Below are 27,574 nucleotides of genomic sequence, written 5' to 3'. Positions count from 1 at the left end.
TGTCTGGATAACTGGTGAAAAGCTGGCAGTAAGTGTCAATGCTAACCAGGCTAATAAACAAACCATGCTACCACAAGTAATGTCGAAGGGTAAAGTCACGTGACTTCTTTTGTAGTCCGTTTATTAAACAAAAGGAGCAATTTCTTTTTTTTAAAATAAGGCAAAATAGGGCCTGACATTTTCACAGTTAGAAGATTATTACTGTATACACACTGAAACATATTTTTGGTGGATAACTTAGCTGATTTGGCTTCACAATATTTTTTTTTAAAAATAGGTCTATGGGACTTAACATTGGAGCTGCTCTTCGATAGGAACGCAACCACTTGGGGCGCTGGTTTTCACTTTCCCTCGCTATGATAATGGTCCCGTCAGCTAGTTTTACTTAATAAATTAAACGGAACTTAAAGAAAGGAATACCAAGGACATGACCTCAGTGGTATATACGGCCATGCTCGCAGTTCATAAATGGTTAGTGGGATATCCGTGAAAGGGAGGGGTTAAGTGTTAGAGGGGAGGTGTTTCCGAGATTCCTTGTAGGCTAGCCTGCCTACGCTAGAGATCAAAACACTGTTGCATTCATATTTTGTTAATTTCTTAGGCTACTTTGTTTGGGAAGCATTTGGCATGCACTTCAAGTAGCTTTCGTTTTACAACTTCCATGGCAGCCACCACAGCTCCCCTTGAGCCTAAAGCCCGCCTGGTTTGCTTTTGTTTGTTTTCTTCTCCCGCTTTGGATTTGGAGAGTGATTATGGAAATATTTTGGCAAAAATGTTATCGCCGCCACAAATTTCATAGCGTACGGCAATTAATTGCTTAAGAAAAAGACGGCTTCGTTTTTCATCTGTAGGCTAATAGATGTTTTTGAAACCACAGTTAAAGAGAAGTAAATTATGGCCGATGGAAATCGAACCGAAGTGTTTGTTTACGAGCAGGTTGTTATTTTGATATCCTGTGCCCTCTCTTTCTTGGGATCTCTGTTGATTATATTAACTTATATTATATGGGCAGATTTGAGAACTACTCCAAGAAAACTGCTGGTTTTTCTGTCCATCGCTGACCTATTGTCTGCAGTCTCTTACTCTTATGGAGTTTGGACGATTTTTGACGGAGACTCCTTGGCTTGTACCGTGCAAGGAGCAATCTCTACATTTGCCAACACAAGTTCATTCTTCTGGACGGTTGCCATCGCGATTTACCTCTACATTTTCATCGTGAAGTCCAGTCAGAGACTGGCCGACAGTCTGGTGCTCTACTTTCATTTGATCAGGTAGGGATATTGTGTATTGTTTTCAGACATAGCTCGTTAGTGATTGCATAACCTGAATGTGCTCCTTCAGACAGACGAGCTTGTTTTTCTCCAGAGCGCTGATCAATGCACTTTTTCAAAATATCATCATAAGAACGTCAAGAATGTCATCGAGCTGTCGCGAAGACTGCTGTGTCCTTTACTCCCTATTTTGACTTGCATATGACCATGACACATCCCCCATTACATAATGCATAAGTGTAGGCTACAACCTTTATGACAAATATATATCCTCGTGGCCACAAGCTGCGCATAGGCTATGTCTGCAGTCTGTAACACAGTTATTCACACTGAGCAAACTGCTGTCTTTTTGTGGCTTAGCTGGGGGGTGCCTCTGGGTATCACCGTGGCCGCCCTCTGCCTCCATAAGATCGGCTACGATGCCTCGGAGGTGTCTGTGGGCTGGTGCTGGGTCAGCATCAAAGCAAAGGACCACGTGCTGTGGATGCTCCTGACAGGCAAGATCTGGGAGTTCCTGGCCTACGTCATGCTGCCGGTGTTCTACCTTCTGATCAAACATCACATCCACCGGGCTGTGAGTAACAATGGGTGAAGCGTGGGCTACCAGGATTACGCATTCCATTCTTAAAGAAAGCCCACGGCCTAAGGGCTCTTTAGGCTCATTAAACAGACCTTCTGACACATTCTGCAAATGTATTTCACACATTTAGCCTACTGCAGGCCTAGTGCTCCTTGGCATAGAAAAGGTTTGCCAAAATTTAAATGCATAAGGTTCAATAAAACCAAAGGAGGATACTAGTGGGGTGTTAATGGTGTTCCATTTTCTTAATACTAATGTATGATGAGAAAGAAATCATCATCATCGTTTTCTTTTTACTCAAAGAGGACTGTATGAATACTTGTATGATATGTGATCAAAATTCCAAATCAACATTCTAGCATGGTCCAAATAAACGGGCTGAAATCAGTGTGATGTTCAGGACACCATGTATTATTCAAGATCAGAGTGTGGAAGAATATAGATTTTTATGAAATGTAATGTAGGCCTAATATAATATAAATTCCCGGTGATACAAATGAAAACATTTCATAAAGGAACAGAGTACTGGAGAAGAGGCATACAAAAGTTCTCAAGCATTCTCAAATGTGAAATATTATTCAAGATGAGGGCACTTTTTCCAAGTAGTCTATGCTATAACCCACATATATTGCTGCGAATTCAAGCTGAATATATTGATTTGAGCGCCTTGAGACCTTAAACAATTCCTATTCCATATAAGATTCCAGAGGAATAAATGTGAGCATTTTTGTAGGTCTGTTTAGCCTACTTTAGATGCCTGTGCAAGCTGAGCATAATTCCCTTGTGCAGGGCAGAATGAGTCATACCACTTTGCAAATTGTTTGAGTAAAGGAGAAGTGAATTTAAGAAGTCGCTAAATGAGATGACATCACAATTTGGTTTTGAAAAGGGGTTCAAAATAGACTGCACGTGTTATCTCTGCTTCTTCCTCCCAGCATGCTGCGCTTTCTGAATATCGGCCCATTCTGGCCAGCAGCCCCATGTCCAACTCACTCACATCCATGGCGGACCGCAAGCTGACCCTCATCCCTGTCATCTTCATCTTCCTGCGTATCTGGAGCACCGTGCGCTTCGTGCTCATGCTGGCCGACTCTCCGGCCCGTCAGCACCCCGTCCTGGTCACCTTACATGTGAGTTGTTTATCAACGCTAAGCTATCACACACGTCCAGAGTTAGTTCAGCTCGTTTGCAAGCCACAAGGCATCCTCTGTACACCTCCGCACGTGTTAACTCAGTCTAATCAGGCACTCTAATTCACTTTCGGAAAATTCTTTATTGAATTCCCTTCTCCTCTCCTCTCCTCTCCTCTGCTCTGCTTTGCTCTCCTCTCCTCTCCTCTCCTCTGCTCTGCTCTGCTCTGCTCTGCTCTCCTCTCCTCTGCTCTGCTCTCCTCTCCTCTCCTCTGCTCTGCTCTGCTCTCCTCTCCTCTCCTCTGCTCTGCTCTGCTCTCCTCTGCTCTGCTCTGCTTTGCTTTGCTCTCCTCTCCTCTCCTCTCCTCTCCTCTGCTCTGCTCTGCTCTGCTCTCCTCTCCTCCACACTTCATCGCTCCATTTCTTTTCAGGGCATCGGAAACACTTTGCAGGGAGCGGCCAACTGCATCATGTTTGTGCTGTGCACTCAGCCCGTGAGAGCCAGACTGGCCAACCTCCTCTGCTGCAGAGGCCAATCCAGGGCACAGGGCGCCGAGTCCCAGCGCAATGGAGGGGAAGACCCCCCCTCGCATGTGGAGGACAACGGCACCCGCCGGTATTTGGACGAGGAGTGAGACTGAGAGCACGGAATGGAATGGAGGATATTGACTCGGTAGCTCTTTGTAACAAAGATAAGAGAAAGATAGAGAGAGGGGGGGGAAGACAGAGAGAGAGAGAGAACGAAAATAAAACAGGCAGACAAGAGGGAGAGGGAGGGGTGGAATCGACTCTTAGCCGCAAGCCCCCATACTCAACTCTCCCCTGCCTCCCACAGTCATCTCAGCAAGTGCCTTTAAGGATTAATGGGGAGACTGCAGTCACATGTTCACAAAGGCTGGGACACAAATGCACTTTACATTATGAGGGTAGTAGTGAAGCATTATTGTATGGCTCCGTTTTGATATTTCATGAACAGACAGGACTCCTTTCTGTGGGTCTTTTTAACTTTTATCACTTGATATTGGCACTCTGGGTTTTTCTGTACTGCTTTAGCCTTAAAAGGAGACCTTTCACTGAGGTAACCTTAGCTTTAGTAGTGTGGACAGAGTGTGATTTTATTCTGCGACCAATGTGGCACAAGTACTGTAAACAGTCAGCACACAAGACGTTGATTTTGTCGAGTTTGACACTAGTCTATGCAAATAATGTGTACAGTTTGAGTTTTTATTTACTAATATCTTTCTTTTTATCTACCTGCCTCCAAAACACAAATCAACCTGTCATTGTGTGCTGTATCAAACTAACTATGTGCTGCAAGAAGTGTGGACATATTATTTAAACAGTCTTATCTGTTTACATAAATGCTGTTTTTAGTCAGTCATGTGTTACATATTTATTCCTACACCGCCCAATTGATTTTAGATACAATTTGGCCTCAGATATATCTTCCACTCATCTTTCCTCACTTTTAGCTTCATCCTTGTTTGAACGATGAGAGCAGAGGGAAAATGTGCCTTTGTCAGATGTACTGCGGTTCTGTGCATGCACACATACATGTGTTACCCGGGTAACCCGGTGTAATAGAGTATGACTTTAAATAAAGCTGTCTATTATTCTATACATGTAAAATATGCATAATCGAGTTTGGTGTTAGGATTAAGCCATAAATCCTCTGTGGCTATACTTGCGTCCCCCCCCCCCCCCTTGTTGTAACATAGCCTGAGAGCATAGCAGTGGCTTGGATGAGCGCGCAGCACTGTAGCGAACAGATCCACTCGGTGGAGGTTGGAGCATTGAACAGGGATAGTAATTACTGTGAAGCACCAAGTAATCTCCCCCGAAGCATTAGAGCTTGGTGTTGTAGAGAATGCCTGATTGGGAATTCACCTCAGTGCTGGATAGCCCTCTATGCATACAGAACAGGGCCTAGAGTCTGTCTGTCTGTCTCTCTCTCTTTCTTTCTATCTATCCATCTCTATCTATCTATCTATCTCATTTGAACATATTTACTCAGAAATGTCAAGAATAGATGAAAAACACCACAAAAGGGAAGTGGCTAGCAGATGTCATGCTTTGTGTCTGACAGTGCAGAGGCAGATAAGATAGGAAGTGAAGGAAACAGGAACAGATAGAGGCGCTTGGGCCATTTTACCCTGAATGGCATTTCTGCACATATTGTTCCCCATAGGGTGTTGTTGTTTGTCAACCAGGCCTTGTGACTGCGTTGAAATATCAGCACGTCGAGTCACAAGACTCATGAATCGTGAGACTGTTCGAGCAGAAATAGTGTTAAAAATAGCTGACAGATTACGTTATCCTATTCATATGTAAGGAAGGCTGTGTTAAAAGACTGTTGCAAATAAACAGCTGATGAGTATTTTAAAAACAATTTTCCTAAGGCCCACGCAAATACCGTCTCCTCTTTCCTCGTTCTGATTGGGTTCTTAAACACAATAGGATTATGTTCTCTGGTGCCATTTCCTAAATATACTGTTGTATCTATTTGTATTTTTCTGCTCGCTCTAATGAGATGTATTCGGTTCTGGAACTTGCATTCCCTGCTTCGATGATGAAATATTCAGATCCCCCACTTTCTCCATCTCCATCTTGGTCCCCAAACAAATTTGCCTTGCATAAACTCCCAGATCCACAAGTCTGCATGCTCCGTCTATACCCGAACGCTGAGAGTTGCATCTAGTTCAGTTCTCAATGCACTCCGGTTCTCCCACGTTGTTCTCTTTTGTGTTACAGTATGAACTAAAAAAAGGGGGCTAAAAAATTGCGATTTATTAAAAGTTTCATTACAATGATACATAAATGTGACAATGGAGACTAAAGGCCTGGGAGAAAGAGCAGTTGTAGGCTCTGCTGATTGGGAATGTAGAAGAATGGTAGACAAGATAAGTCATGTCCTTTATTCTGTTTACCGTGTAAAAGTTGCAGCCCTATTTTGTTAGAATTACAGCAGGATAGAGAAATTGTAAATATAAATGTAAAAGACCATTAAAAAACATGTCAAAAGTTGCTGAAATTAAGTCTCATTACAACATTTGTGGCAAGAATACGTCAAATAAAAAAGTGAGACACTGTTGGAGGATTTGGCTAGCTCAGGCTAGCATATAAGTATGGACAAACTCACTGCTGTCTATGTAAGCTAACTTGCTGTGACAGTAATGCAAAAGCCTTCTGTGAAAGAGAACTGTTAATGATGGTCATCATCATCATCATCATTAAGCTGCCATTTAAAAGCCATCCTAATGATTTCCCTTGGTTGCAGTATGTGGGGCTGATGGCTTGGATGAATCCACCCACCTTGACCTCTTCCTGTCTGTCTTCCTCTGTCCCTCCTGTCTTCATCTGGATACCTCCTTTATCTCTGGCTCCCCTCCCATGGCTAGCAGCTGTTAGCCTCGGTCCCCCTGGAGGCCTCCTCTGATCTCTGATCTGGGAGCGGTCTCCTGAACTCAGTGTGCAGACTGAAACCAGGAGCCACTCGCTGGCCTGCTTTCAGCCCAGGGTCACAGTGACCTCACTGCAAACTCACCTGCAAGGTACTCCCATGCATCTGCACTGTACTGCAGAGACTGTAAAACGAGCCTTTGTCCCATTTACTGTACCAAGGACATGCTTTCATCGTTCCATAAACGGCATGAGGGCAGGTTCAAATAAGGCTGTTAACTACACAGGGGCCGGGTTAATCCTCCTTTACTGTGCCGTGGTGTTTGAGGTCTGTTCATGGTCGTTTGCGAGCCGGACTGTCCCCGCTTTGCAAATGCTTCTAATTCCCTTTTCATTGACCTAAAGCTGTTGTTAATAATAAGGCAACAATGGCCCTGGTGTTTGGCCTCAGACCCAGATACGTTGAAAGGGAGGGTGCGGAGGATCTCCGGTGTGTGCGGGCACCGAGGCGCAATCAATAAGATTAATGAGCGGCCGGAGAGGAGGAGTGTGGGGATGAGGGGGTGCTGCAGTGCTGCACTGCAGGACAGGCGAGCCGACGCCGGCGGAATGGAGACCCCTGCTGTCAGGTCGGCGCTGTGACGCCTGCACCGGGCCTGGCCAGCTCCGACAAAGAAGAGGAGGGAGAGGTGGTGAGTTGTAGGCTGGCTCATCAATCTGCACATTTTTGCTCACCCTAGCCTGAGTTTGCTCTTAGGTTTCTGTGTCTGTGTGTGTGTGTGTGTGCGCTTGTGTTCGTGCATGCAAGTGTGTGTGTGTGTGTGTGTGTGTGCAAGTTGAAAGTAGCTCCATTGTCAGGTAGGTAAAAGGTGCAAAGAAGACTTCAATTCTCTCACCCACTCTCTAGACGCTTAGCATAAGAATTCACCATGCAGCTTAAGACTTCAAAGAACCTCACAGTAAATGCATGTTCATCACATAGCTTCTGCCACTTACAATACCTGAAGTCTAAGAATTTCAGCTGCAGTGAACAAATTCTTTAAAAAAGAACACTATACATTCCTAGGGTAGACATGTTATCTATCTATCTATCTATCTATCTATCTGTACATCTATAAATCTAGCTATCTATGTACTGTATGTAACTGACCTTGCTGTAGCTGTGTAATGGATATTTGCAGTGTCCGGCTGTGGCGAACCCTTGCGGCGGCAGCAGTCATATGGGCAATGTGGGCGGAAGGGCAGAGTGCTGCGATGGGATGGGTGAGAGCGTCTGGAGCCAGCTTGTGCTGATCGAGTGGAAAACAAACGCTTGTCCTTCAGGACGCCAGAGACCGGCAGCATGACGCGTCCCGCAACGTCCCACCGCTAAGAGTTAAAACATTGTCCAGGTTTGCATGTTGGCAGGAGGTGGAAGACGGTTAAGTGGCGTCATTGAATCAAAGCTGCTAAAGGTCTCTCTCCTCTCCACGCACAGCCTGTCTTTTGGGCACCCTGCCCATTTAATTCATTAACTTCTGAGTGAGTGAGGTTAGAGCACACCATTGACAGAAGCCACATTAATATAAAGCCTGTATTCAAAGCAGTGATGGGATATTATTCTGCAATGAGGGCACTTAAATCTAAGGCCAAAATGCAGCAAACCCTGAAGGTTAAATGTAAGGTCATACAATAGTCAGAGCCAGTGTCTGTGACCTACAGTTCATGACCAGCAACCATGAATACTATATTTCCCCGCCTATTAACCAAGCTTCATACATTGATTTTGCTACATTTCTTTAACTATGAGGTTAATACACAGGGGCAAGCTATACATGGGAATGCATTTCTTTTCTTCATTCATCTTTATGATTAAAACATTGATCTGGTTCTAATTCATAGGGGTACTGGGCATTGCGGTTAATACATGGGTGCAGTCAATACAGTTTCTTTTTTTTATTTGTATAAAACACTGTCCTGCAAGTTTATACACGATGTGGGTAATAAAAGGAAAATGACTGCACACCTTTATCAAGGTGCAATGTACTTGAACAAGTATGTTCAGTACAGTGCAATCTTGAGTCAAAGTAGCAAACAAATAAGATATCAATGAAAATTATACTAATTAGAATATATGTACTGTAATGTACTGTATAATTATAATTATGACCTTTCATACTTCCTTATCGCATAAAAATATATTACACTCCCCTTTTTCATCAAGGAAATTTCTATTAATTAGCCCCCTTTGAGAATCCTGTATCCTTTTTTAAATGTACCCTGAGAGCTATCCACAGAAAGCCGGTCAGTAATGAAAAAAAAAAACACAATACAGTGGCAAATGTCATCTTATTTGTACAATACCCAGCAACACCACTTCACTGTAAGGCACTGGTTCTCCTTTAGTAACTGACAATGATTAATTGTTCAATTACAGCGACTGCCCTGCTCACCTCACGGTTTCTTTAATCGCTTCTATAATGAGGCGGTGGGTCAAACAACCCCCACCCCACCCCATCCCCACCCCCCCTGGAGAGGTGCCGGTAAGCTGGGCCATCCAGTGCGCCCACGGGAAGTACAGGAGGGGCCACTGATGGGCTTCTTAATAACGGCCTGCTGCAGTCTCAGTCTGACCGGTTCATTTATGAGGCGTCTTCATCCGAGCAGCACAGCTGGAGCTCCACAGGCCATTGTCAAACAGCTCAGCGCTGATGAAGGTCACAGTGCAACCCACAGATGGATAGCATGCTAATTACTCCAGTCATTTAGTGTGAGGAAATCCTCATTCGGTAATGATAATTATACTGATAATTATAATGCTGTAACCCTTTGCAGCTTACGCTGCAACATTTTTCATATGTGATAGGTATATCCTGTGACATCTGTGTTATTATATCCATACAATCAGTGGTGTAGTCTACATGATAATCAGGACTACACAGTATACCCACTTAAAAAACATCACCATCTCAGTATACCCACTTAAAATAGGCAAGGATACGTATTAACATTTGGGATTGATCACAGTATACCCACTAGCTAACACGACTACATCACAGTATACCCACTACAGCTAACTAGACTACACCACTGCATACAATCTACTCCAGGCTTAGGTCAGTAACATTTCTGATTCTTGTTGAAGAATTATTGTGTGAAAATTAAAAGCATTCTAGTACTTTGATCATTTTTAAGTTTATATGTTTATTTAGGAATTAACTTATAAAGACTTAAATTATTACAAACTCTTAGGAAAACTAGTCGGATTCCTCATAGCAGTCATATTCAGGAATTGTGTTGTTGTGAGTTGGTAAACATGTTTATTAGCCTACATACCAAACCATGAGAACCTTGTGGGGGCCACATGCCTAGAGGGGTGGTGTAGTGGGTGTGAGTCATACACATACAACACCAGGCATGTAAACCCACAGGGCGCATTGTGGTTAGGTCTCACCAACTACAACCACAGAGTCACGTAGGCACCTGACAAGCCATTTCGAAACAGGATATAGCATCTCAGTGAGTCAACCCAGATGTCAGATGCAGCCAAGAACACACCTAGCCCTACCCAGAACATGTGAACCAGGCCTCTGTCTGCCACCATTGTGTTAGACTGCACCCAGTAGACCTCCAGTCACATTTACAATACATTTATTCATTTACCAGAAACATTAAACATTCAAGCTTTCATTTATTCATTAGAATGCAGAAGAGAACTTAGGTGGCAATTAATACTACATGAATCAATTCTACAACCAGATGATAAGAGTGCTTAAGTTTAAAGTAGCAGGCTAGTCAAAGTATAGTTGAGGGACGAAGTGATGGAAGGAAGAGGTAGAGGAGAGAAGAGAGGGAAGTGGATTTAAGTGCACAGGTGTGTTGGGTTGTTAGAAGTGTTAGGAGAGGAGGTAGGCCTACCCTCCTCAGTCTCTGTATGTATTTCATTGCTCTGCAGGCTACAGTGTGTGATGGCTAGAGAGAAATTACTGCTGTTATTATGGAGATTAAGAAGGAAGAAATCACTGATGTGTGTAAGGGACAGAATGAACTTGACAAAACATACTGCAGTGTCTTGAGTGTTAGGTACCTGAATTTGCCTGCAGGGGGAGCCAAGACCCCACACAATATGCCTTTATCACAAATGGGTACTGTGTGCCTAGTTACTAGTCATTAAATGGTTTGGACCACCCAGTCAAGGCCACACTTACAGCTAGGGACGCAATTAGGGCTGTTATGGGAAATTATCTGTCAAATTACAGTGTTTTGGGGATTCTTTTAAATCTATTTAATTACTAAAATTGTGTCTTGATGTCTGTGGTAGGAGGCATTCAGACACACTTTTCCTTCATTTAATTGAAGACCACAGCACAGGAGTTCTGTTAAGGCACACTATTTGAAATAACTGAAACATTCATTATTCCATAGTGCATAAAAGTTCCAATTTTGTGAAAGCCATCACGTGACCTCTGCTTTTCTTTAGTCATTTGAACCAGACGAAGCTTTAAGAGTGTCAGCCAGTGGGATGAGGGGTTGCCTTTGAACTTTCTCTCTGTCCTCATCTGGCGTCCTTAAATCCTGTGATCATCTAAAAGTTTCTGTTTCCCTTCTGTGCCAGCTGCATTATGATATAACTCGATTACAGTGAAGTATAGAAAGGAAGGCTGTAGCCAACTCACTTGCAGAAAGGTCCCCTCTCTCTCACTCTCTCTCTCCCCTATCTCCCTCCCTCTCTCCCCCCTATCTCCCTCTCTCTCTCCTTCTCTCTCTCTCTCCTCCTATCTCCCTCTCTCTCTCTGGTTTATTTCAGTCCCAGCAGCAGCCCGGCAGCGCTGTCACTTCACGAGATTCAATTATGTGCGGGGCTGGCGTGCATTAGAGTGTGCTGCCACGGCTCAGGGCAGAATCCAGGCCCTCATCCAGAGCGGAGGACCTCAAAGGGCTTGAGTGTCGACAGGCAGACCTGTCCACGGAAGCAGTCGCCTGGGAGGAGATCCTCCCTGTCCTCCCCCGTGCCCGCCAAGGGCTCGCCTCTACAGCAGGATCAAACACACAAGCCCACAGCCAGACAGCCAGTCAATCAAATAGGCTTTAGAGCCGGAGTGCTGGAGGGTATAGGGCACGGGGAGATGGGAGAGGGGCGAGGGGGGGATGTACCGTGCCTATAGTATACAGCGGGTGTTTTTTGTTACGAGCTTGTTTGTCTGTTCCATGGCAAGATATAATGTCCTCACAGCAAAGCGGCCTGACATGCAGCTAACGCGTGCTGCAAACTGCTGCAGCTGCAAAACAGCTAAAAGGGAGAAATGTGCTGTACTAAGTCAGAAATCTCTTGACAAATGACAGCTAGGTCTCAGGTCCCTCAGAAGACATAGACGTGCAGGGCCTGTTTGTTTCTCTCGCTTATCTTTGCTTCTCCTGATGATTTCTACTCAGATGGAGGAAGACATCACCTCTTTTCCTCAAATGATACAAATAACAATACATACAACACATCACATTCTTATTACTGCAATTTTACATTTTACACTTATTTGGGGAAACTGATCAATATATCTGCTGCTAATAGCCTAATCATAATGTGAGCTTTCCTATTGCATTTCCGTAGATCACGGTTAATTGTTGCGTGAGTCGTTTATGATTGAACCTATGATACAAAGTCCAAGGTTTTGGTAGGTTAACCTTAACTCTTGTCTGTTATGAGAAGTTGTTTTCTCTTAGATTCAAAGAGCAGAGAGAGACGTCTCGGAAACATAGAGAAAATGCAAGAGACAGCTGAGAGGAAAGGAGTAAGTCTCTTAATTCATTATGCATTTTTAAACTAAAAAGATCAGTGAGAGCTTGCAAATTTGACTTTATTTTTAAAAGAAATGTGTTTTTTTATAGGAAGGCTAATATTCAAAATCAAAATCCATCAACATAGCCAAATTCAAAAGGAATGATGATTTTAGTGTGTCTTTGGTGCCATATGATAATATTACCTGACTTAGTTAACTTATAAGCTTCACTTGTATATAATGGACTCCTATTTACTCTTTTCACCAGAGGCTGACTCTGGTCTTGGCATTGGCAACACTCGTCTCCACTTTTGGCTCCTCTTTCCAATATGGTTACAATGTTGCAGTGGTCAACTCTCCGTCCAAAGTAATGTTACATCTCCTATTAAAATTGATCTTGACAGACACTGGACAGATGCCATTGTTTCAGTGTGACTGCCTTGCAAGTGTTGATTTCTTTGGTCTGTCTTAAAGTACATGCAGGTCTTCTACAGGATTGCATATCAAACTCGCTATGGAAATGCAATGGATGATAGCCTTGTGACACTTCTGTGGTCACTCACTGTCTCTATGTACCCTCTTGGAGGGTTCTTTGGATCTCTCATGGTAGGCCCGTTGGTCAACAAATTAGGAAGGTAAAGAGCACTACGAAAAGAAACCATTATATACTGTGTATAAGTGTGTTCTGTATATTACAGTACAGCTTAAGGTGTCCATTGCTGTTTACCATAATATGTAATTTATTATCATTATGATAAGATAAGAATCTTGCACTCTGGTCAAATCCATAAATCTATGATATCCACCAACCTTAATCAAACAGATCAGAATTTGTGATACGTGGCTCCTCTGTCCATTTTTTTTTTTATATACAAATGTCAGAAAAGGAACCCTCCTCTTCAACAATATCTTCTCCATTGTCCCAGCTATAATGATGGGAGTGAGTGAGTTGGCCAGATCCTACGAGATGATAATTATCGCTCGCTTTGTAGTGGGAATCTGTGCAGGTTTGTTTGACTCAAATGCAAGGTGCAAACAAGAGACAATGTTATTTGTTGGCAGCTGAGAGCAAAGGATTGTGGGTAGAGAAAGGATGTCCATGTCTGTGCTTTTTCCAGGCATCTCTTCCAATGTGGTGCCCATGTACTTGGGGGAACTCTCTCCAAAAAACCTCAGGGGTGCCATTGGCATAGTACCCCAGCTCTTCATTACCATTGGCATCCTTACTGCCCAAGTCTTTGGCATAAGGTCCATCTTGGGCAACCTAGAAGGTACAGTATGTCTATGATTGCTAAGTTCCAGCTCTTATTAAAAAATAATTTGAAATAATTTAAAACCCTTCACATGTTTTCAAAGATATTGGAATAATATGGCTCATTTTGGTGTAATGAAGAAAAGGTCAGCCATGTCATAGTTTGAGGCATTGTTTGTCCTTCAGTCCGCTGATGGCCTTTGTCCTTGCCATACTGCTGCTCATTCTTGAAGATAGGGCTTGTAACTATTCCAGCTGTACAATGATTAAAAAAAATAATAATAATAAAACACAGGGACTGAAATTAAACCTTTGAATCCTTAAAATGCTACAGTAAGTCTTTGCTTGGGACAAGATGATTTCATCAGAAAAAGAAGGTCAGAAGTGGGAACTAGTGTGAAAGAGAAATAGATATTTCCCTGGAAAGTAAATATCTGTGTTGGAGAGAAACCAATAACAACAATGAGCTCTGTGTACATATCTGTTATATGACTGTTATATATCTGTTATATATCTGTTAAACCCACTTCCTACGATAATGTGACTCACTAAGCCATAGCCAGATGTTTCCCACCACTGCGTTGTGGATGATTGATTGGGACTCTGGGGCCTGAGCTGTGCCAGATGCTAGCCTCCGTAGGCCTCCGTAAGCCTGCTAAGTGGAGGAACTGACTGCTGCAGGGCCCCCACTAGTTAGTCACTTCCTGCACTTGGTCACCCCTCTCAACCCCCCAGACTGGCCCATCATGTTGGCCCTCACTGGGGTCCCAGCGGTGTTGGAGCTGCTGCTGCTGCCCTTCTTCCCAGAGAGCCCGCGCTACCTGCTCATCCAGAAAGGAGACGAGGATGCGGCCAGGAAAGGTAATACACCGCTAGGCCCATCTTGACCTAATGAGACTCTTTCCAATGGGAACCTATTTAGACAGCCGCCACAAGACGGTGCCTGTGAGGCCTTCAGTTAAGAAGAGGCACCTGTCTATCTGTCTGTATGGCCATCTTGTGCCCCATGAAACTGAAAAGACTAATGAGTTCATTTCTGTCATACCAAATGGGCCCTATGAGTTCTGGTGTCCATCTTATCTAACCTGCATAAATGCCTAGAGGATGTGGCATATTTGATGCAGTACCCTGAACAGAATGTTAATACAGTTTTACATCATATATATATATATATATATATATATATATATATATATATATATATATATATATATATATATCTTATATGCAATATCTACATTGCCCATTATCAGCAACCATTCATCCAATGTTCCAAAGGTACATTTTGTTTACTAATCTGAAAAGGCTAACTGAGAAAACATTGGAGAACCCTTTTGCAATTATGTAAGCACATAATATAATCTGAAAACGGCTGCCCTGATTAAAAAAACAATGCAACTGATCTCAGCTGGTATTCATCTCTATTCTCAACTGATCTCAGCTGGTAGACATCTCTATTGTATGTCTATAATGGAGTGGAATGGAAATTTCGAAGTGACCCCAAACCTTTGAACGGTGTGTATATATCATAACTTCCTTTGTAATGGTCTGAAGCACTGCAGCTGGTGCGAGGCTGGGATGACGTGGACGAGGAACTGATGGAGATGCACTTGGAGGACCAGTCAGAGAAAGCGGAGGGGCGTCTGTCCGTCCTCAACCTCCTTTCCTTCCACTCGCTGCGCTGGCAGCTCATCTCCGTCATCGCCATGAACATGGGCCAGCAGCTGTCCGGAGTCAATGCGGTGAGTGTGCCTGGACGGATGGACCCACTAGGGGTGGACGCACCGCCTGCTGGACACAACAGGAACACCCTGAATGATCTCAGAAGTTCATGTCCTCACACACTTTTGAAATCTAGAACTGTCTCGGTTGGAATCCAGCAAGGATTCTCTGATGTATGGAAGTTATAAAGTGTAATTAAAGACAAATCAGCCAGTCACAACAGCTGAACAGTTGATCTTGAGTGGTAATGAGAGGGTATATTTGTAGTCAGGATTTTGATATTGAGGGTTATGCTTTACTATGCCACCACAATATGATTTAAAATATGAGTTAAAACCAAAGTTGACTCTTTAAAAGTGTGACTAGTAAAAGCAAGTAAAACTGAATCATTACTCCCCCTGTAGATTTACTATTACGCAGACAGCATCTTCCTGTCTGCTGGTGTGAAGTTAAACGACATCCAGTATGTGACGGTGGGCACAGGAAGTGTTAACGTCTTCATGACTATTGCTGCGGTAAGGTTAAAACACCTTTCCCCTCACCTCACCTCCTCAGGGAAACAACTTGTCCTCTGCTATTTTTTGGTCAAAAACAATCACTCATAGTGTGTGTCCGCCTGATAAAAGCTGAGCTGTGTGATGAATGAATTATGTTTATATCAGGTGTTCATTGTGGAGGCCTCGGGTAGGAGGATACTGCTTCTCCTTGGCTTCGCAATTTGCTGTGCTGCATGCTTTGTCCTGACCATCGCACTCAACTTTCAGGTATGTCAGGTGTTGAGAGTCCACAAACACAAACACACACACTCACACACACACACACACACACACACACACACACACACACACACACACACACACACACACACACACACATGCACATAAGCACACACATTTTCTTTGCCCATTCAGTAACCTCACACCTACTCCATACTCCATCCAGGAGTTCTCTTTCAAAACCAGTCATAAAAGCTTGGTCACCTGACACTAGGTCCTTATAAATCAGACGGCCACAGTTTAGCTGGGCCTGGAATTGATCTCCAGAGGAGCTGGATCTTGCTGTGGTTGCATATCTGCTTTGGTGTAAACAGTGGAAGCCAATGAAGTGGGCAGATTTATCTCACAGTTTACAACAGCAGCTGCTCTCTCTCTCTCTCTCTCTATATATATATATATATATATATATATATATATATATATATATATCGCTCTCTCTTACAGGACAGTGTGAACTGGATGCCGTATGTCAGCATCGCGTGTGTAATCATCTACGTCATTGGTCATGCCATCGGACCAAGTAAGACATCCGCATACCATTTATCTACTTGCTTTCTGCTAAATAGGAGACAGAAACTTTGCTATCCATAAATCTCTACTGAGGCACAACCCCCCGTTACTCAAATCATTTGTTTTCTTGAATGCTTGCTGTGTGAATTGAATGTGCTATACAACATCCTCTATGAACTTTCTACTTTCTCCTTTCTATGACTTTATTTTTAAACAATCAACATGTTTCAGGTATAAATCATACCCTACATATGCAAATAGCAACTTAAAAACCCAACTCAAGTAATTAAAACACCGGTATTAATGGTTGAATCAAATTGATCTTTGCTATCATTTAAAAAAAAACTTTAGTTCCATCATGTTATCATTCCTCAGTCTTGGAAGGAGAGGTGTAAACACACACCAAATATGAGGTGCTGCCAACTTACACTTCACATCATTTCTCAGTCTTACTCTGCACCGGCTTTGACATGTCTTTGTCATACCTGTGTGGTCGGAATTGTGCACTCTGTATTGTACAGACCTAGATTGCAAGGTGCACACCCCACAACCTTTTGGGTTAAATTGTTATTATCCATCTGAATGAATCCGAACTACAAGGAGCTTGTTAAAACTGGAATGTAAGATTTGACTGGGCCACAGCAGATCAATACTGTTGTACGTGCTCCATTAAAATGATAGGCCTACTGGTGACGCCCATGAAATAGGAGCTCCAAATGACAGATTAAAAACCTGATGGTGACTCTACACATTCTTACATCAACATTAAACACACAATTTTATAGGGAACTGTGAATTGTACTGCAATCAATACCCACTGACTATATCATTATTCTACTGCCTGATTCCCAGAAAGCACCAGGCATTAGAATAGAATGCTGGTAATACTGAGCTGAGAGATCAATGATGATGTTGGGTTGCTTGCCCGGCTCCCCACTCTACTCTCATCCTCGCGTTCTCCTGTCTGTCCAGGCCCCATCCCATATGTCATCACCACTGAGATCTTTCGGCAGTCATCCAGACCTGCTGCGTTCATGGTCGCCGGCTCTGTTCACTGGCTCTCCAACTTCACCGTGGGCCTTGTCTTCCCCTATCTCGAGGTCAGAGGTCAACCCATACAGATGAGTGGGAAAGGATTTTTGGGAGGGGGGTGGGGGGTTAGGGTGTCACATTTCACTTAAACATAGCCTGCAGTTTTCCTGTCTTATCACTGGCTTTGTGTAACTGTGGGACTATTTTTCTCCACCATTCTCCATCCACTGCATATGATTATGCGTTTAGCTGGATCAGCTCTTTGGAATTGAAAACCCTGTGAGCATATGGTAATGTTTCCAGCCCTCAGTTCAGTAGGAAGGAAACGCAATAAAGTAGACTACTGCCTCCTTATGACGCTGAGCTCTATAAGGCCAAAGGTGAAACTGTGTTAGCCTCTCATTTCCTCAATACAAGTTTTTTTTTTTTTTTAAACCCAATGGGAATATTCAGTGATTCCCCAGTGGGAAGTGTCAGTGTAAGACTGAAACTGAGAGGCCTCCATCTCCACTGTGTGTCTTTTCCTCAGAATGGACTGGGCCAGTTCAGCTTCGTCATCTTTGGGGTGATCTGTCTCTTCACGCTGATCTACATCTGGGTCCTTATTCCTGAGACCAAGAACAAAACCTTCCTGGAGATCAGCCAGCTGTTTGCTAAGAGGAACAATGTGAAGATCATGGTGGAGGAAACAGAGAGCAAAACTAAAGACCAGGATGGAGAGCACTGCCAGGAGGAGGAGGTGAAGGCCACATCATTCTGAGAGGCACTGAGCTTTGAAGGACCTTAGTCTGTCATCTGGCTATGAGATGGAGGAATCTGATGGGCATTAAATCAGCATTTATTTCTATTTTGTTTGTTTTGTTTTGTTTTGTTTGCATCTCTGTGCAGATCATATTGCATTATGGCTGGTCAAGGCAAATACACTAAAATGCACCCATAAGTACCTTTGAAAAGTGTATACAAACAAACCTACTAGTGCGGATATTCTGCACTATTGAATGTCCCTGTTATGACCCCCTGTGCCCTCTTCAGGCCTGGCATAGCCAGTAAACCAACAGTGCTGGCCTGGCTCAACGAGGTTAGGCACATTTCTGTTTTTGAAAGCACTTTGGCTGATTGCTCTCCCACAAACACCTTCTCTCTTTAACCTTTACTCATCTTTCTCAACGTCATACTGATGCTTACATTACATTACATTAGTCGGTATGTATTGGTAGAGGACCCATCATGAGTGTAGAGGGGGGTGAGTCTGGGATGCTAATTCAGTGAAACGCCTATCTGTTTGATAACCCCAGTGAAATGCTCTTGAAGGCTGTTCTGTTGATGTTGTTTTTGTTAGTGATTTGTAATTTGTTAGTGATTTTGGTTATACCTATTTTACCTATAGCACAAGGAATTTAACATATCTCCTGTATATATTTGAAATTACATCCACCCACTTACATAGGCTACATTATTTTTGACTGCTTATTTTAATATTTCTAATTACTTTTAAATTAATATTTTTGCCTCCCTCTTTTATGCGCAGTTCCGAGCTAGCCATTGCAGTCTCCCATTTATTCCTACTTCATTTATAGTAAGCAGCTGGCAGATGTGACCTGTTAAATCATCAATCTCTGAATCAAGCACCAAACCAAATTTTGCAAGTATTGGTTTATTGAGGACACACAGATATGAATTAGGCCAACCATGTCCATAAAAATGTGGGCCAGTGAATAAAAAACAACCAATCAATATTGCTTTATCAGGCATTATGACAAGGCATGCAACCATTTGTTTTTTTTGTAAGTATAAAATATAAAATTGTGTAACATTTTTCAGAGCTCACAAGACAGCTTGTATTATGATATTTTTGGGATAGCTGCAGTGTACAGGTGGTTATAAACAGCATTAAACGCACTGAACTCAAATTCGCTAGGCTAGCTGTGAGACCACGTGTCATTCAGTCAAGGGCACCTGTGGTCCATGTCCAGCTGCACGCCTCCATACAGGCTGAGCTGCGTCACCCCCCAACTGACCACGTTCCCCCTGGCGGTGTTGTTCTCGCAGGACATTTGCTCGCGGATCTCTGCCGCGCTCAGCACGTAGTCCCACACGTTGACGTCCGTCATGTGGCCCACGAACGCATCCATGTCTGAGATGCCCAGGAAGCCGTCCTGGTCCTTGCCCAGGATGAACATGCCGCTGTGCATGATCTCGTAGCCCGCCTGCAGGTACTGCTCCTCGCCGACCAAGCCATTGATCCACAGCTCGGCGCCGCCCGTGTGGGACGCCCAGGTCACGCAGTAATGGGCCCAGTCGTAGGCGCGTAGCTCGTGGGGCAGGTTGATGAACTCGTTACCGACCCACAGGCCCACGTCCTGGCCCAGGGTGATGACCAGCTCGTTATCGTGCATTGGTGTGGAGTAGGAGAAGACGGCGTGCTGCTCCTCGACGGACAGGTGCGCACGGATGGCCATGCAGGCGGTGAAGGACTGCAGGCCCATGGGGTGCGTGAGGTGGGCCAGTGCGTAGCTGCCCGTGTTGCGCTCAGGGAAGTGCAGCACCAGTGGATACAGAGCCTTCGGTCCTGGAGGAGCACACAAACCACACACACCCATCAGCTGTCTACTCTAATAAGAGTTCAGCTGTACCTTACAATGGACTATATGCCACGGAAGGCTCTCAGCCAGCTCTTATATTTCTGGTGGGGCATCAGGTGTGTTGTAGCGGCTATTATTTAGTGTACCTGTTTACACCGACCCGGTTGGGTGTTGCACAGAGTGAATGAGCATGTTAAGATGCTGAAAAATGTATGCGTGTGTCAAGGAAAATAAGCATCATTTTTTCAATGTTAAATGTGAATCACTCACTTTTACTTGTGGGCCTGGAATCGCCCATGGTACCTATGCAGAGGATGACAAAGGAAGACAGCAAAATCCTGATATTAATCTGTAGGATGATAAATGTACAGTTGTTCATGATTGTACAAAAAAAACTGTAGAGGTAGACATATGGATGTGTAGCCTAGAAATCTAGACGCACCCTAGCGGCGGCAAATTAATTTGCTCAGCCTGTACGTCTAGTAGCAAACCATAGGGACGTCATCCAATCACAGCGCTCTATTTTGTTAGAGAGTCTTAAGGCGGGCTTAACAGGATGACGACAGTGAACAACAAGGAAGGTGGCTATGGCGAACGAAGAGCGGTTGTTTGAATCGGCGTTTGGAGGAGTTGGACTTGTGCTTTTCTTTGAAAGTTGAGCAACACAATGCACTTAAGTCATTTCTTCGGGATGTATTTGCCGTTTTGCCGACCCGGATCTGGATATGGTCGTTAGCTGGCCTATTGCATGCCTAGGCAGTTTGAAAGACAATTCTCTGCCCGCCCCTTGGATTAAGCGAGGTGAATGGGTCGATTCCAGACTATACATTTCAATGATATAGGATGGCCCGCCAGGCTAATGGATGTGAATATATCATATAAAATGTACTCATACGTATGTTCTTTCCAAGAGATGTTAACAGGCTCTCTATCTTCAAAAGCTTGAATTCAATCTCTTCTTGGCGACAGAAAGCTGTAAGAGGGAGAGAAAGATAGAATAAGGAAGGCAAAAACAGACTTGTATGGGTACCAGTACACACCACAGCTGCATTATAAACATTTGAGGGGTGCACCTACATCCTTTGCCCAGGCGGGGGAGGAAAGAGGACTCAACCACACGGTCATTCAGTGGCTGGGCTATGCGGTAGTCATTCCACAGGGTTTTGTTGTCATGGTCCATCAGAGTACTCTCCAGCTTCCTTATCTGCAAGAGCAGTGCATTCCAAACATTGTGACAATATACTCAAGTACTCAATATACTGTTTATTATTACAATATGCATACATTTTTATACAGTATTGTATATTGTCCACATTGTAAAATAGTATTGTTGTATAATCTATAAAATTTTGCACTGAGAATAACTCAGCAACCATGACAATATGTCATTGATCGAAATCGCTAAATAGTTGGAAAAACTGGAGGAAACGCAGAGTGGAGTATTCTGAGCAGAGTGTACAAACTTGATTGTGAGAGAGGGTGATAGGCGTGTCAAACACAGTCCATATGACGCTCTCATAGCAAGGCGGTGTGGTGAGCGATCCTTCATATCTGAAGAAATGATTCAGATTCTCTGGGAGCATTGAGCGGACATTGATGGTGGAAAGGTTCATGGATTGCCCTATAAAGAGAAACATTGCAGGGCAATAATACATTTAGTTGGGTGACAGTCTGCAGGTGAATGGGTCTGCTGAGGCAAAGGCACACCACTGAGGACTGAATATTGTTATAATACTGTATGCCTCACCTGCATATTTGACTTTTGCCAAGTTGGATATAAAATCACTGTAGTAGGTATTCTCAAAATGCCCATCCTGCAAAACAAAAGTACAAAAAGCTAAAAACGCAAACAGTCAAATGCACACACACACACACACGTACACGCACACGCACACACAACGACCCATCTTATAAATGTTAAATGTCGGTCACATGACGCCTATGATAGATGAGGATCAGTTGAGACATGTTCTCATCTGACAATACCTGTGCCAACTGCGTCATCAAATTAAAAAAGTGGAAAAAAAACAGCAGAAATAAACTCCTGAATACTTCAGACTTCAGACAGGGTTAGTAATGGCCACCAGGAGACAAAATCTAAGATTGTTTTAGCATTTTCACATGGGACTGCCATATGACGACCATATGACGAAGCTAATTTTGGCCATTGGACCCTTCAGGATCTGTACAACACGGCCCAGTGGAGAGGGAAGTCTGTTGCCAGGGCAATGACCTCCTGCTGGAAAAGAGAGCCCTCTCTGCTGGTGACCTAAATGGATTCCTACGGGACCAGAGCCAGCGCCAACACACCATCATCAGATCAATGCGGCCATTTACTGTGGCCGAGGGTCTGACACCTCGGTGGTGCCTTATTTATCAGAGGGGACAAGGTCACTTGGCACCTTGTCCAGATTGCCTCGGAATTTACTCAAATAAGAACCAGTGCCTTGTGACAGACAGAGGTTGCTTTTGTGTGGTTACTTTCAATGCATTATTTTATTTGGTGAATACTTGGGTGTGTGCGCCTATAAAATAATATTTTATAATGCATTAATGCCTAATTGGTCTGGAACATAGGACCAAGGCTACACTGCAAGATTTACACCTCCTAACAGGATGCCAGTGTTTCATCAGAGCTATATTAAAATCTATAAGCAACTAATTAAGATATCGAGAAATAATTTCAAGTTTTGTTATAATATTTGAATATGATGTGTCTCTCACCTCATAAAAGAAAGCCAGTACCGCCAACCCATCAGACTTATCTTTGGCCTCTGCAAAGCTCTTGTACTTGTCAGAGTTATAGTGGACAACATGGAGCTGTAAGAGAAGACAGAGGCAGAGAGAGTTGGTGAAATGCCACACTACACTGCATTACATCAGCTTCTCTAGGCATCTCAACTTCACTAGGCTGCAGCGCCGTGTAATGGTGACCTCTCTGCTCATCCTTTCAGTTCTTGAAAAGTTTAGAACAAGACTTCTCAGTTCCCTTTTCACGTTTAATACATGATGTGATTAAGATTGAGCACATTGGAGTCATTTGGGTGCCATGAGAATGTCTCATGGAAGTACTTATATGGCTTAATTGATTGTTCCTCCCTTCATGCATCCCTTCACTTGATTGATTATGCCTCTCACTGTGCTGTACAATCAAAAGTTGACTTGGGAATATCATGAATATTATCCCATGTCATGGGATGAAATGTATGTCGGGAGAAGTAAACGCACACCTTGAATACTTCTTAGGGAGGTGCTGCTTACTGAGAGGTTATGAAGTGAAAAAGGAAGAAAGCGCACGCTCTGTTTAGACACAGTGGATGTTTTTAAATTTTTTTATTTTTTTTTTAGGTGTATCAAATTACAAATGTCCACTGCATCTATAAACAGAGTGTGTGGTGCCATCCCTTTGTATATGAATGAAATGTAAACACAGTAAAAACAGTTGTTTCTTGCGGCACTGGAAGTGAGGAATGACAATATTTTATGCGATGAAGGTGATGCAAATACGTGCACACCTCTGCCATGTAACGTATGCCATCCAGTGTGTGTTCAGCTCCACTGGCCTCCAGGTCCCAGCCGCCCCAGTGCAGATGCATCTGCACAGCCGTGTAGTGGTCCGGAAGCCCCTCTGTGATCCTCATGGTAGGGGGGAGGTCAATCTGAACTGTCAATATGCATTAGATGTTAGCAAATTTTGTAGTCATTAGGTTCAAACTTGTGAAAGGGTTTACCTTCACACTGTGATCTGGGTCAGAGTGGATGGGGTTTTAGTGATGCAGGTTTATGTTTGACACAGCAGGAGACACAATGCTAAACATGCCTGGAGGTTTTCCTGAGAATACCACATATGCGTGGAGACATGTGTGTCAGTCAATAGTCACACGCTATGAAAATAATGCAAGCCATTAGAGCCATGGTGATCGGCAATGCTTTTCATGAACTTAATGCCTTCATCCCTGCTGTTTTAGCCACAAAACAGATGACAAATGGAGAACAAAGAGTGAGACCCTTGCAAGGTAGGGAGGGGGTGGGGCTGTCAAATTACACATTATAAACAATTATTTAAATTGAATTGTTTTTTCATGAAGTAATAACGGAATAAGTGTTGTAGTTGTGGCATATTTTACTGAGGAACACTAACTACTGTAGAACAATATGGACACGAGGTGGCAGTGCAAGTCAAAAGCAAGTCAGCGCATCTCATTACTTGAGTTCATACTGTACAGTTGTTGCCCATCCATATCGTGCACATAATATACCTACCTGAATGTCCATTGTTGGTCATCAGAAATTTGCCGTTCAGCTCATCATATCCAGTTAACTCCAACTCTGGCATTCGGGGGTTGTGGCGAACGTTGCGCCGCTGGATATCAATAGGAGACTGTTTGTGTCCACCGCACGCTGGGTATTCTTCTGTCCAATGTATTTGGTCCAGAGCCCCCTCTATCAGAATAGATGGATTTCAGAGTAGTCGAAGTTAGTAATTACTAACAATCAGGGGTAGTGGTAAAAGAAGAGGTGGGTAAACTATTAATTCTGTGGTCACGGTAAGGTGGACTGCGCCATGCGGTATCGATTTTTTAAAAAGGCATTTAGAACATGTTTGATTATGGTGGAGGTTATTGTCCAACACCAGTATTAAATGGTTTCGATGGATGCACATATTGCGAACGTGGATAATAGGCTACAGTGTGATTTTTGAATGTTAAACGTTGCAATTGGTGAATAAACTCTTTTAAGAGGTGGATAAACTCTATTTCTGACATTTCAGAGGTGGATAAACTGCGTTTACTTGCATTTAGCCTCCACTACAGCCCTGCTAACAATAGCTCAGTTTAATAATGTTAATAGTTCTATGGCAAAATATTTCGAGTGTTTGGCTTGCAACAGTATCAGCCGTAGGCTCAGGTATAGGATTCACACGAATCCTTGACTTAGAATGCAACACAGTCTGCTCTATTCACGGTCTTCTTTGATTTGACTGCGTTAGAAGCGTTAGAAACGTCATCAATAGACACTGTCTTCTGTGTGCAATCGTGGTTTCGTCTGAGATTTGTCAATAAATTAACCAAAGTCTTAGACATACTTGTCACATACTGTCATTTGAAACAATAAGAAAACCAATTTAAGCGTAGGCCTAAGCTATTGTAAATTCTCATCTTGACACAAGCCTCTCAAAACTCACCTGTTGGGTCTGTTACTCATTCCTTCAAAGTCTAGCCTACTGATGTCAGCTCGTAAAAATAATCAGTTTTTTTAAGTTTGAGTTTGAGCCTCGGTATTTGTATTAGCCTACATTGTTTTAGCACTAACCATCACTGTCACACTGTTTAGGTTTGGTTGGAAACCGTTTGAAACAGCACAGTTTGTCTGAAACTTACCTGAGTATGTCCAGGGAATTCCGTCCACGCCGGCGTTGGTGTAATTAATTAAAACAAAAAATATGACAATTGATAGCCACTCCATTTGTAAGGACCTAGCTCTAGCGGACTCTTCAAAGTTGGCAAACTTCGGCGCCAGTCCTCTAAATGAAACCAGGAGGAGGAAAACACACAGTTAACAACACTGGCAGAAGCCAGTAGGGTGAGTCGTTCCCGCAGTTGCCCAGAGGGATTTAGGACCAGCCATGTGATAGCCTTGATTGATTGAACAAACTATCCTTTTAACATGTTTATACCTTCATCTCCCCCCCCCAGCAAATGTTGAGTTGCCATCAAGGCTGTTTATTAGCCTACTCCCTTTGGTTCTTTGTAGGCTACACTGTGTTCCAGATTTTGTTTATCCTGTGGCCCTGGTGTTTGTTGCTCAGTAAACTGTGATATTTAGTTAACCAAAATCGTACGCTACATTTACGTAAAATAATGACTATGCACTTGCCAAGGCCTCCTGCTAAAGACATCTATGTAAACAGCCATGACTACTTGTAAATTCAACTTGACAATTAATTAATGAGTTGAGCATGCAAGGCCTAAATAATAACCAAGAGACTATCAACAGATTAAATGAAAATAATGTCAACAAGTCTCTGGCCACCGGATGCCTGTTCAGAAAGGATAAGCCTAAAACATGGTGGTTAGCTCAGAGGAAATGATTTGAAGTGCTGTGTGGTAACAATAAACTTGTAAGACCTGTGAATGCTGAGTCACAGGATAACGGCTATATGAGAATAAAATAATCTATGAGACAATAGTGTGAGCTTTTCATATAGGCTAGCCCAGATAAAATCAGACTTCCATAAACTCTAAAAGTAAGACAGTGTATACTGTATGCTGCAACTGAGGCAGGTGGCTTGTCCTTTGCTTTGCCGCAGTTCCTGAAGCTCAGGGTGAACAGGCGTGAAAACAACACACTTGTAAAGACATGTTCAAGAGGAGCGTACCCGCCAATGTAAAGTCCTAAGACTTGGATCTGCTACTACCACACCTAATTTTGGCCCACCCCTTTGCCCCTGTATGGCTTAGGTATATGACAATGGCATTGCATTTTGGAGCCATGACGCTCCAAACTACCTATGAAAACAAGACCAAATGTATTGCAAATAGGCTGAAATGTGATGTATTTGTGTCAGGCATAATGGTAAAGTATGTTACTGGAGGAAAAAGGTCCCCAAATGCCTCTATGCCACAGGCCTATATAATGAGGCTGTGAGATCAAGCTCAAAATCAAAGTAATGTATGTGGATCTGGATCTGGAATGACAGTGTTTTTGCACGTCGTGTCAGTAGCCACCAGGTGCCGCACTTGAGACTAGGAGATTCCCAAGGTTTTTTTTTTGGGGGGGGTTTAATTTGTTTTTTATTTTTTTTTTTTTGATTTAATTGATGCTTAACAACACACAGTACAGTAATTACAACAAAGAAACTGCAGTACAAAACACACGCATAGACAATGGTCACAGAAAACAAATAATACAATAGACAAAAACAAACAAACACAAACAAATGTAAATCAAGCATAAACAGAGGGAAGCGTTCTTTATCTATTTAAAGAATGTATGGAAGAGACAAAGAAGTCTGTCATTTTTTGGGTTATTACGAACCAAGCGAAGGGATGCAACAAGTGAGTCTAACTCTAAAGTAAAAGCAGAGAAGGATGGCTGTAATTGTGCCATTTCTGTTTGTGAATAAAAAATTTGGCTTGTAGAAAACAAAAGTTCACTACAAATTCCAGGGATTTATTTTCATAATAAAAGAATATATCTTTTAAACTAAAAGGATGAGATCTATCAGATTGGTTGAATAGGCCTAGGTGCTTACTTATGTCATTGAAAAAAGCTTTGATCATTTCACAATAAAAAAAAAGATGTAACAAAGTTTCATCTGAGTTATTACAAAAGCTACAGGAAGTGCTTATATCTGCATATTTGGCTATGTTCACATTTACAGGATAAATATTATGGAGAATTTTAAAATGAACCTCCTTTACTTTATTGGTAATGCAATATTTGTAGGGCAAAAGCCAGGCTTTCTGCCAGTTAACGTCTTGGACAAAAGAACCCCAATAGAATTTCCCTCTTGGTGTAACTCTCTTTCTAAATTGAAAAATCTGGCAAATGTGTTTGTTGTCAC

At 42.9% G+C, this 27,574-nt stretch overlaps 3 protein-coding genes across 4 annotated transcripts; 2 read left to right on the top strand and 1 right to left on the bottom strand.

Annotated features, from left to right (window-relative positions):
- Positions 1 to 494: 494 nt before the first annotated feature.
- On the top strand, positions 495 to 4,358 carry gpr157 (G protein-coupled receptor 157). The gene is made up of 4 exons (XM_048240671.1): positions 495 to 1,271; positions 1,632 to 1,845; positions 2,787 to 2,981; positions 3,413 to 4,358. The coding sequence occupies exons 1-4, from the start codon at positions 895 to 897 to the stop codon at positions 3,614 to 3,616; spliced, it is 990 nt and encodes a 329-aa protein (XP_048096628.1). The 5' UTR covers positions 495 to 894; the 3' UTR covers positions 3,617 to 4,358.
- A 7,139-nt stretch (positions 4,359 to 11,497) lies between these two features.
- LOC125293048 (solute carrier family 2, facilitated glucose transporter member 5-like) lies at positions 11,498 to 18,272 on the top strand. 2 transcript variants are annotated; one of them, XM_048240669.1, is made up of 12 exons: positions 11,498 to 12,145; positions 12,402 to 12,500; positions 12,608 to 12,768; positions 13,016 to 13,140; positions 13,252 to 13,404; positions 14,121 to 14,246; positions 14,940 to 15,127; positions 15,512 to 15,622; positions 15,770 to 15,871; positions 16,328 to 16,403; positions 17,366 to 17,493; positions 17,955 to 18,272. In XM_048240669.1, the coding sequence occupies exons 1-12, from the start codon at positions 12,056 to 12,058 to the stop codon at positions 18,183 to 18,185; spliced, it is 1,590 nt and encodes a 529-aa protein (XP_048096626.1). In that variant the 5' UTR covers positions 11,498 to 12,055; the 3' UTR covers positions 18,186 to 18,272. The 2 variants fall into 2 exon arrangements, with proteins under 2 accessions (XP_048096626.1, XP_048096627.1); XM_048240670.1 differs by lacking the exons at positions 11,498 to 12,145; positions 12,402 to 12,500 and having other exon boundaries at positions 12,705 to 12,768; positions 13,060 to 13,140.
- A 791-nt stretch (positions 18,273 to 19,063) lies between these two features.
- On the bottom strand, positions 19,064 to 25,611 carry ca6 (carbonic anhydrase VI). Its single transcript, XM_048240668.1, has 10 exons — positions 25,389 to 25,611; positions 24,271 to 24,450; positions 23,523 to 23,671; positions 22,732 to 22,827; positions 21,755 to 21,821; positions 21,471 to 21,628; positions 21,085 to 21,211; positions 20,903 to 20,980; positions 20,278 to 20,310; positions 19,064 to 19,994 (listed from the first exon to the last, which is right to left on the bottom strand). The coding sequence occupies exons 1-10, from the start codon at positions 25,471 to 25,473 to the stop codon at positions 19,372 to 19,374; spliced, it is 1,596 nt and encodes a 531-aa protein (XP_048096625.1). The 5' UTR covers positions 25,474 to 25,611; the 3' UTR covers positions 19,064 to 19,371.
- Positions 25,612 to 27,574: the final 1,963 nt, after the last annotated feature.

This window comes from Alosa alosa, chromosome 4 (genome assembly GCF_017589495.1).
Source record: "Alosa alosa isolate M-15738 ecotype Scorff River chromosome 4, AALO_Geno_1.1, whole genome shotgun sequence".
Classification (NCBI taxonomy): domain Eukaryota; kingdom Metazoa; phylum Chordata; class Actinopteri; order Clupeiformes; family Clupeidae; genus Alosa; species Alosa alosa.
The sequence above is the reverse complement of the archived record's forward strand: the minus strand, read 5'-3'. Positions and strand labels throughout refer to the sequence as shown.